The sequence below is a fragment of the Drosophila eugracilis genome, unplaced genomic scaffold (assembly GCF_018153835.1).
Source record: "Drosophila eugracilis isolate 14026-0451.02 unplaced genomic scaffold, ASM1815383v1 contig_2167, whole genome shotgun sequence".
NCBI lineage: Eukaryota > Metazoa > Arthropoda > Insecta > Diptera > Drosophilidae > Drosophila > Drosophila eugracilis.
The window spans coordinates 2,490,846-2,501,030 of NW_024573052.1; the positions used below are offsets into that span (position 1 = coordinate 2,490,846).

At 45.7% G+C, this 10,185-nt stretch overlaps 4 protein-coding genes across 4 annotated transcripts; 2 read left to right on the top strand and 2 right to left on the bottom strand.

The window, feature by feature from the left end:
- The first annotated feature begins 31 nt into the window (after positions 1-31).
- Positions 32-4,058, top strand: LOC108103319 (probable ATP-dependent RNA helicase kurz). The gene is made up of 5 exons (XM_017208749.2): positions 32-201; positions 264-455; positions 516-3,526; positions 3,591-3,793; positions 3,848-4,058. The coding sequence occupies exons 1-5, from the start codon at positions 127-129 to the stop codon at positions 3,955-3,957; spliced, it is 3,591 nt and encodes a 1,196-aa protein (XP_017064238.1). The 5' UTR covers positions 32-126; the 3' UTR covers positions 3,958-4,058.
- A 139-nt stretch (positions 4,059-4,197) lies between these two features.
- Positions 4,198-5,402, bottom strand: LOC108103320. Its single transcript, XM_017208750.1, has 3 exons — positions 5,296-5,402; positions 5,086-5,239; positions 4,198-4,919 (listed from the first exon to the last, which is right to left on the bottom strand). Exons 1-3 carry the CDS (start codon positions 5,296-5,298, stop codon positions 4,582-4,584), a joined length of 495 nt encoding a protein of 164 aa, XP_017064239.1. The 5' UTR covers positions 5,299-5,402; the 3' UTR covers positions 4,198-4,581.
- Positions 5,403-5,685: 283 nt separating this feature from the next.
- On the top strand, positions 5,686-9,151 carry LOC108103298 (raf homolog serine/threonine-protein kinase Raf). Its single transcript, XM_017208720.1, has 5 exons — positions 5,686-6,415; positions 6,548-7,509; positions 7,575-7,715; positions 7,780-8,153; positions 8,221-9,151. Exons 1-5 carry the CDS (start codon positions 6,253-6,255, stop codon positions 8,798-8,800), a joined length of 2,220 nt encoding a protein of 739 aa, XP_017064209.1. The 5' UTR covers positions 5,686-6,252; the 3' UTR covers positions 8,801-9,151.
- A 48-nt stretch (positions 9,152-9,199) lies between these two features.
- On the bottom strand, positions 9,200-9,864 carry LOC108103300 (39S ribosomal protein L14, mitochondrial). The gene has a single exon (XM_017208722.2). The coding sequence runs from the start codon at positions 9,747-9,749 to the stop codon at positions 9,264-9,266; it is 486 nt and encodes a 161-aa protein (XP_017064211.1). The 5' UTR covers positions 9,750-9,864; the 3' UTR covers positions 9,200-9,263.
- Between the last annotated feature and the right edge of the window lie 321 nt (positions 9,865-10,185).

Sequence of the window (10,185 nt, forward strand, 5' to 3'; positions counted from 1 at the left end):
ATCGAAATATCGGCAATGCTGTCATCGATAAGCTTGTTATCGGCGCTGCACGTGTGGTTTAGCACAATGTTTTCTTTTTTAAATAAATATTAATATTACCTTATTAATAATATAATTAAAGGAATCATGGGCAAGAAAGTGCATAATGCCAAGGCGCGGCAGAATCCACAGACCATTGTGGACAACTCGGCTGTCAAGAAGGTTTGAAATCTGTAAATATAAACCAGCTTGAATCCTTATCCGTACAACCCATTCTCGTACAGATTCAAATCGATGTGGATGCAGTGGCTGGCGTCAGCAAGGCAGGCTACGATGAAGCCAACGCTCTGGTGTTGCCCTCCGAGAAGCGAGCCACCAAGATCAAGGTTGACAAGGTGCAGCACGTGAAGATTCTCACCAAAAAGCAGCGCAAGCACCTACAAGCGATTGTGGACAAGAAAAAGAAGAAGGAGGGGGTAGGTTTCACACTTATGAAAATAAAATAAAATCACTCAAACCAATCTTATCCTATTTAGCGCGCCCAACTCTTGGGGGATCTGGCAGCCGTGCAAATCCCGGAGGCGGAGTTGCAACAGTACACATCCATCAGCCAGGTGCAAACGGTGGGCCTGAAACGCCTGCCTACCCTGGATGAATATCTAGCTAAAAAGAAGGAGAGACAGGCACAAGTGCTTGCCGAAAAGTCTTCGGGATCGGGTCCCCGTGTGAATGCTATTAAGGGTTCCAAGCGCAGGCTACTCGCCGAAGAGGAGGAGGAACTGGAGGCTAAGCGCAAGAATCCGAATGTGGTTAGCTTAGAGGATGACTACGAGGACACCTCTGATGACGAGGATGATGAAGAATCATCTACGCCTGCTCTGCCTGCTGCCATACCCACTCCAGTGGCTGCTCTTCCACCAAAAGTCGAAGTTAAACCGCCCAAAATAACACCCAAACCAGAATCTGCCCCACCTGCCTGCATTCATCAGACCGTCTACGTGCCCGTACATCGTTCCACTGAAGTGCAGGAAGCCCGTCTTCGTCTGCCTATCCTTGCGGAGGAGCAGCAGGTTATGGAAACCATTAATGAAAATCCTATTGTGATCATCGCGGGCGAGACGGGGTCTGGAAAGACCACTCAGTTGCCGCAGTTCTTATATGAGGCTGGCTACGCCCAGCATAAGATGATCGGTGTGACGGAACCGCGTCGAGTGGCTGCCATAGCCATGTCCAAGCGAGTGGCCCACGAAATGAACCTACCGGAGAGCGAGGTTTCCTATCTCATTCGCTTTGAGGGAAACGTTACTCCGGCGACTAAAATCAAGTTCATGACCGATGGTGTGCTGCTTAAGGAAATCGAAACTGACTTCTTGCTTAGCAAGTACTCAGTGATCATCCTGGACGAGGCTCATGAGCGTAGTGTTTATACAGACATACTGGTGGGCCTGCTCTCGAGGATCGTTCCATTGCGTCACAAACGGGGCCAGCCGCTAAAGCTGATCATCATGTCCGCAACGTTACGAGTAACCGATTTTACGGAGAATACACGACTGTTTAAGATTCCACCACCGTTACTGAAAGTCGAGGCTCGGCAGTTTCCGGTGACCATTCACTTCCAGAAGCGAACACCAGATGACTATGTGGCGGAGGCATATCGCAAGACCTTAAAGATTCACAATCAGCTACCGGAAGGCGGCATCTTGATCTTCGTCACGGGACAGCAGGAGGTCAATAAGCTGGTGCGCATGCTTCGACGCTCGTTTCCATATAAGCCGCCAGCCAAGGATGTGCCGCAAAGTGCTGAAGTGACTTCGGTAAAAACCACAGAGGAAGTAAAAGATGATGCGAGTGAGAATGTAGAGGATCCAAAGGAGCTAGAGTTTGACATGAAACGGGTTATTAGAAATATAAAGAAGTCAAAAAAGAAGTTCCTGGCCCAAATCGCTTTACCTAAAATCAACCTGGACGACTACAAGCTTCCTGGTGATGATACGGAAGCGGACATGCACGAACAGCAGGATGAGAATGAAGGAGAGGATGGATTAGACGAAGATCTTGATGATGACGAAGAACTAGGTCTAGATGAGGAATCGGGAATGGGCTCCGGCCAGAAGCAACCACTCTGGGTATTGCCCCTCTACTCGCTGCTCTCCTCTGAAAAGCAGAACCGCATCTTCCAGCCTGTTCCAGAGGGCTGTCGGCTGTGTGTGGTCAGCACCAATGTTGCGGAGACCTCGCTTACCATTCCGCACATCAAGTATGTGGTAGACTGCGGTCGCCAGAAGACTCGTCTCTATGACAAACTGACTGGGGTGAGTGCATTTGTGGTAACCTACACATCTAAGGCTTCCGCGGATCAGCGCGCTGGACGAGCGGGTCGTATCAGCGCCGGCCATTGCTATCGTCTCTACTCAAGTGCCGTGTACAACGACTGTTTCGAGGACTTTTCCCAGCCGGATATCCAAAAGAAGCCAGTCGAGGATCTAATGTTGCAGATGCGCTGCATGGGCATCGATCGCGTGGTGCACTTTCCCTTTCCCTCACCACCGGATCAGGTGCAGTTGCAGGCAGCCGAACGCCGGTTGACTGTGCTAGGTGCCCTAGAGGCTACCAAGTCGGAGAAGACGGATTTGCCACCAGTTGTCACTCGTTTGGGCCATGTTATCTCCCGTTTCCCCGTGGCGCCGCGCTTTGGCAAGATGCTAGCCTTGTCCCATCAGCAGAACCTGCTGCCTTACACAGTCTGCTTAGTGGCCGCACTCTCAGTTCAGGAGGTTCTAATAGAAACGGGTGTGCAAAGGGATGACGATGTTGCGCCCGACGCGAATCGCTTCCACCGTAAACGCCAGAGCTGGGCAGCCAGCGGTAACTACCAGTTGCTCGGAGACCCAATGGTCTTATTACGCGCCGTCGGAGCTGCGGAATATGCCGGATCGCAGGGAAGTTTAGCAGAGTTCTGTGCCACAAATGGATTGCGACAGAAAGCGGTCAGTGAAGTTCGAAAGTTGCGCGTCCAGTTGACCAACGAGATAAACTTGAATGTTAGCGACGTGGAGCTGGGCGTGGATCCCGAACTGAAGCCTCCCACAGATGCACAGGCGCGGTTCCTTCGACAAATTCTACTGGCTGGCATGGGCGACCGCGTGGCTAGGAAGGTTCCTCTGGCCGATATTGCTGACAAAGAGGAACGACGGCGGCTAAAGTACGCCTACCATTGTGCCGACATGGAAGAGCCAGCCTTCCTGCACGTCTCTTCTGTGTTGCGTCAAAAAACACCAGAGTGGGTAGTCTACCAGGAGGCATACGAACTGCAGAACGGCGATTCCACCAAGATGTTCATCCGCGGCATCACCGCCATCGAACCAGAGTGGCTGCTTCTCTATGTTCCTTTGCTTTGCAACATACGTGAGGTACGCGAAGATCCCGCTCCCAGATTCGATAAGACTTCTGGCAAGATCTACTGTCATGTGGACGCCACGTTTAGTAAGTCAGGCTGGGAGCTGCCACTTGGCGAGGTTGAGATGCCGCTCAGCGAGAAGTCTTGCTGGTAAGTGTATTAAACATTGACCCTTGCATCTCAACCAAATAATATATTTATTTAACATTTTCAGTTACTTTGGCATGTTTCTGCTAGATGGTCAAGTTTGCTCTAGGTTAGCTGACTTCCGGGGAAAACTGAAGTCCACACCCGCCTCTGTAATCAAAAGCTGGTCCAGCATGAACGACAAGGTGCTTCGCTTCAAGCGAGCTCTCATATCCAAACAGATCCACAACCGTCAGGCGCTGCTCGACCAGTGGATAAGTGATCCTCACTGTAAGCTTCACTGTCTTCCGAACATAACTTGATACTAATCCATTATCTTTTTAGTCCTTTTGGAGGAGTACCAGAATCTGCTGTACGACGTGGCCCTCAGCGAACTGACGCCTCTGTGGCCACCAGTTGACGGAAAAGCACCAGAAGGTCAATCAAAAAGCTAGGTTTCATTTATTATTTATTTAATTGACATATACTTACATTTTTTTTTATGTATAATTTGTTTTAAATGAAACTAAAATAATGAATGAGTGAGAGGTATAAACCATTTTTTTTTTATTAATGTTAATGTTTATAATTAATCGTATTCATTTTTCTGGTTGTAAGAAATTAGCAATTACCCTTGTCTTTATGAGAGATTTGCCTAGTTAGGAATGTGACTATATAGTCGGTATATCCCTAAGTTAAATGAAATCACCTTTTTATTTACAAAAACAATTTAAAACGGACTGTTTGCCATGTACACTGTATATAATGATGCCAATTCAGATTGTAGACAATTTTACAAATAGTTGCAATAACAATTAAGACTGCTTTGCTTACGATTAGAGCCGATCAGCGAGATTTTCAGAATACCATGTAATATCTTGGCGATTCACGGGGAAAGGAGAAATGAATGGTATCGGAGTGACCCGGTTCCAGTCTTACAATCCTGTAATCTGTTGGTTTCTGGTTAAAACCAAATCAAACCATTGCACAGAAGATTTCCGAAATGCTATTTCCTGGAGTCGACACAATACATCTATGACGTCGATTGAAGATTATGGAAATCTTCCGTCGTGGGTGGTTCATAGAAAGAACAGACCAGTCGTGTTTTTAGGTGAGGGTCCAAAACGTGGTTGATTCCCGGCCCTGAAGACTTCCGGACTCATGTGCTTGACCATATATTCGGCTATGAACTGCGATGGATTGATTATGGGATCGGCTAAAGATCCCAACCTATATGATTTCCACAAGGCACAACGGTTTTTCAGCTCATATTCGAAGGCATCCCAGGCCATATGTAGAATCGGCTGGGCCGAATTCCAAGTAGCTTCATCGCGTGGCAAAGTGTGGGGACCCCGTCGACAAGGATAGGTTCTCTCGGGTATTGAAGGAGCGATCAAGGGAACTGTATTGGGCATATCTGGGGGAAAGTATGTTATGTATGTATTGTTACCCCTTATCGAAAATGCAAAAATTGGTTACTCCAATTTTTCTTCCCGAGACGACAGCCAATATGGGTCCAAATATGGAATGCCATGAATGAATTTTAAGGAGTCCCTTTATATGTATTATATTTGAAAACTCACATAGAATCTCTCCTTGGTAGTAGAGCGAAACGGGATTATTGATCCAATGTCCGTTGTTGAAGGGCATTTCCTGAGATTGAACCCAGTCCATTTGTTCTTGCTCCTCCACTGGTGGTTGAGAGAAGAATACCATATCTGGGGCAGGGAACGAAAACTGCAGGTGAAAGCGAAAAATTAGATAATTTTCTGAGGTCTTTTCAAAATATTCACCATGCTTATCGCACTTTTGTATGATTCACGAACGTTATTCACGTTTAAAAAAGAATAAGAAATTTTCTGTTTATTTTTTACATAAAATTTTGCTTTAGAAAAGGTGTTTGAAGTTACCGAAGCTATACAAATGATTATTATAAGTAGAAAAACACTAAAAGCAAAGGGTTCTTTTTGAAAGGGCTTAACAAAAAATATGAGTTCATATTGCGATACAAAGGGAAAGCTGGTGTTAAAAATTCAAATTTCGCGCTCAAGAGCTCCACCTGCTGTCTTTTTGTTCGATGTCAGGGCTGCAAGCACCAATGTTTCATATCTGGAAACAATATGTAGCGGAGACACGAACCTTTTTATATCGAATGACCGATAGGCCAGCAGATAACATTGTTAGTCGATAGACACTGTCAATCACGCTTCCTGATAACGATTAAACCAAAAAGTCGAAAATGTAGTAAAACTTGTTGAAACTAAATAAGTTATTGGGATTAAAGTGAAATAGAAGGATAGCCAGTCAACAGTGATAATATTTCGATAGTTGAGCAGCCATCAATGGTGCCGGCTGGGTGTTATCGGATAATTGACAGCCCTAAATCCTTTGGAAATCCTCAAGTTCAGCTGCTTTTGCACACACTGACCTTCATTATACATACATACCGTATATACAAGGTGTTTGTGTGCGTCTGCAAGTGTGTGGGTGCACTCGAAAAAAGGTTGGAAAGGAAACAAGCCAGATATCGGTGAAAAACGTTGGATCTTATAACCCGGAAAAGTCAGAAAAGCCTAAAAAAAGTCAAGGACGACATGCTGCCCCCCGCCCACAGAAGTGGATGTGGGTGGCTCACCCATTAAAACTCCACTAAAACGCAAGCGCAGGAGTTTTTCCTTCAAGAAGTCAAGGCTTCTTTAGTAAGGGGTCATGGTCACAGGATATAGGATATAGTATATAGCAGCAACAACATGTCCAGCGAATCGTCCACCGAAGGCGATAGCGATCTATACGATCCATTGGCCGAGGAGCTTCACAATGTCCAGTTGGTCAAACATGTAACCCGGGAGAACATCGATGCCCTAAATGCCAAGTTTGCCAATCTGCAGGAGCCACCAGCCATGTACTTAATGGGTAAGTAAAATAAAACTCTTTCCAATAACAGGACACACCTCCAAACACCACTTGTTATACATATATTTACATATGCATGCTAACATACTTCACTCTTAATATTTATATTCAATCTACAATAATCTTTCGCAGAATACCAGGAGTTGACCTCCAAACTCCACGAACTAGAGGCCAAGGAGCAGGAATTAATGGAGCGACTGAATTCCCAAGATCACCAAGAGGACTCCTCATTGGTTGAGCGATTCAAGGAGCAACCGCACTATCAAAATCAAACCCAAATCCTGCAGCAACAGCGCCAATTGGCTCGAGTGCATCATGGCAATGATCTTACGGATAGTTTAGGCTCCCAGCCGGGCAGCCAATGTGGAACTTTGACCCGTCAGCCCAAGATCCTGTTAAGAGCTCATCTGCCCAATCAACAGCGCACTTCAGTGGAGGTAATTTCAGGAGTACGACTATGTGATGCCCTCATGAAGGCCCTGAAACTCCGGCAATTAACGCCGGATATGTGCGAAGTGAGCACAACTCATTCCGGAAGACATATCATACCTTGGCACACGGATATAGGCACTCTACACGTGGAGGAGATATTTGTTCGGCTGCTGGATAAATTCCCGATAAGGACACACATCAAACACCAGATTATAAGGAAGACCTTCTTCTCGTTAGTTTTTTGCGAAGGCTGTCGAAGGCTATTGTTTAATGGCTTTTACTGCAGCCAGTGTAATTTCCGTTTTCATCAGAGGTGCGCCAATAGAGTTCCCATGTTGTGCCAGCCCTTTCCTATGGAAAGCTATTATCAGCTACTCCTGGCTGAGAATCCGGATAACGGAGTCGGCTTCCCAGGTAGGGGCACTGCTGTCCGGATTAATATGAGCAGCAGAAGTCGTAGTCGGCGGTGCAGCAGCAGCGGCAGTAGTAGCAGCTCTAAGCCACCATCCTCGTCCTCTGGAAACCATCGGCAGGGTCGTCCGCCAAGGATCAGCCAGGATGATCGATCGAATTCCGCTCCAAATGTGTGCATAAACAACATTCGATCAATTACAAGCGAAGTGCAGCGGAGTTTGATTATGCAAGCGAGGCCTCCATTACCGGTGAATTAGCAGATTTTTGTTTATAATTAATCATCTAGTTTTACTAATGTTCTGACATACTTTAGCACCCATGTACTGATCACTCCAACTCAACGCAGGCATCGCCCACCAGTACACTGAAGCATAATCGACCCAGGGCAAGGTCCGCCGATGAGAGCAACAAGAATATACTTTTGAGGGATGCTAAGAGCTCCGAAGAGAACTGGGTACGAAGGATTTTCATGGTTATTAATTTAAATTATACTAATACTACTAATATCATCTTTGCAGAATATCCTGGCTGAGGAGATTTTGATAGGACCCCGGATCGGATCTGGGTCCTTTGGAACCGTTTATCGAGCCCACTGGCACGGTCCCGTGGCCGTTAAGACGCTTAACGTAAAGACCCCGAGTCCCGCCCAGTTGCAGGCATTCAAGAACGAGGTGGCCATGCTGAAGAAAACGCGTCACTGCAACATCCTGCTCTTCATGGGCTGTGTGTCCAAGCCATCTCTGGCAATTGTGACCCAATGGTGCGAGGGCAGTAGCCTCTATAAGCACGTTCACGTCAGCGAAACGAAGTTTAAATTGAACACGCTCATCGATATTGGTCGTCAAGTGGCCCAGGGTATGGATTATCTCCATGCCAAGAACATCATTCACAGGTAAGTTTAAATAAATGATACCGTCCTCGCTTGATCAAAAATATAATAAACATTTTCCATCTGCCAGAGACCTCAAGTCGAACAACATCTTTTTGCACGAGGATCTTTCCGTGAAGATTGGCGATTTTGGACTGGCTACTGCGAAAACTCGATGGTCTGGTGAAAAGCAGGCCAATCAGCCAACGGGCAGTATTTTATGGATGGCTCCAGAGGTAATTCGCATGCAGGAACTGAATCCCTACTCCTTCCAATCGGACGTTTATGCCTTTGGTATCGTGATGTATGAACTATTGGCCGAGTGTCTGCCCTATGGTCATATTAGCAACAAGGATCAGATCTTGTTTATGGTGGGGAGAGGACTTCTACGTCCAGATATGAGTCAAGTGCGCTCAGATGCACCGCAGGCATTAAAACGCTTGGCCGAGGACTGCATTAAGTATACGCCCAAGGATCGCCCGCTCTTTAGGCCTCTACTCAATATGCTGGAGAACATGCTGCGCACTTTGCCCAAAATCCATTGCAGTGCCAGTGAACCGAACTTGACGCAATCCCAGTTGCAGAACGATGAATTTCTGTATCTGCCAAGTCCTAAAACGCCGGTGAACTTCAACAACTTTCAGTTCTTCGGCAGTGCTGGGAATATTTAGACGGCGACCTGTACCTGTACTTATATCCCGCGTGATCAAAGGTATCCTATTTCTATATATTTTTCGTTTTTGTCCCTCTGTATATAAGCGATTCGCCAAAGGGTCGGCTCAGGTTTGCCCACCAAAGTGAAAGAGATGGGTTGCCTGCCGGCCACAAAGCGAAATTTGCTGCTTTCCTTGGAACTGACAAAGTGCATTTCTGACTACAAAACTGTAAACTAAACTGCAACGCCCATGTGTACATAACTGCATCATAACTTATATACGTTAGGCAAACTAAACTGAAACTAAACTAAACTAAACTAGCTGATCGCAATTACATTATACACATTATACTTATACTACAACAAAGAAGCTGTTATCTCTGGGATGAAGAAGTGAAGGATATGTCGAATTGGATTTGGTTGGATATAGTTTATTCATTTAGCAACAGAAAGGCGGGTTCCCAAGGATTTGAAACGACTTAAACATATCTACTGGCGATGGCTAGTACCTTTGTGTAATCAGCACCTTTGGACAGTGTTTTCTCCTTAAGGATGGTGCGCAATATCGTGGGAATAGGCACATGGATCCGAGTGCCCAACGGACTACCATTATCATCGATGAGAACCAAATTGTTACTATCAAACTTGGGTTGTTTGGGCTTCTGATTTTGCTTGAGTCCCACGAGGATGCCCTTCTTCATCTGTCCTTTTATGGCCACCAAAACTTTGTCTCCGATGAGGCCCACTCCTCGTTTGTTGTACACATGGATGCATCTAGGTGGTCGTCCTTCGGCCATCGCCTTTTTGCCCAAGTCACTGTTGTCCACCACCCGTAATCGGGCCAATTTCCGGATTTCGCAGCATGCCGGCGTCGTGTGAATCAGCTCTTGCTTTTGTAGACCACCCAATGTCGTTGCCAGTGGGTTATTCACCTGCTTCAATGTCTTCAGGATGCGCAGAGCCATTGTCCGTTTGTATTTCTTTGATCTTAATATTTTTAATTCAACAAAATCAAAGAAAACACAAAAAGTAAATTATACAATTTTATGTAGGGTTGCCATATCTCAGAAAATATCATATGGAGCGCTTACAGCACTTTTATCGATGTTACAACCTAACAGAGCGCAGGTATCGATGTAACTGCAAGACTGAGCGCAGTTATCGATGTTACGGCTGAACTAAAACACGCTGGTGTCAGGAGCGGATAATTTAAAAATAGTTAAACGGTAAGTTTTAAAAGCTTAATTGTTGCTTAATTTATTTTTAAAGGAAGTGGATTAACTTTGCTGCTGACAACGGCTAATTATAAATTGTTTTATGTTTTAGATGTTCGCTTTCCATTATTTGTTAAGAATGAAGTCTTTTAAGGCGCCAAAAGAATTTACAGTTATCTGGCGCAGC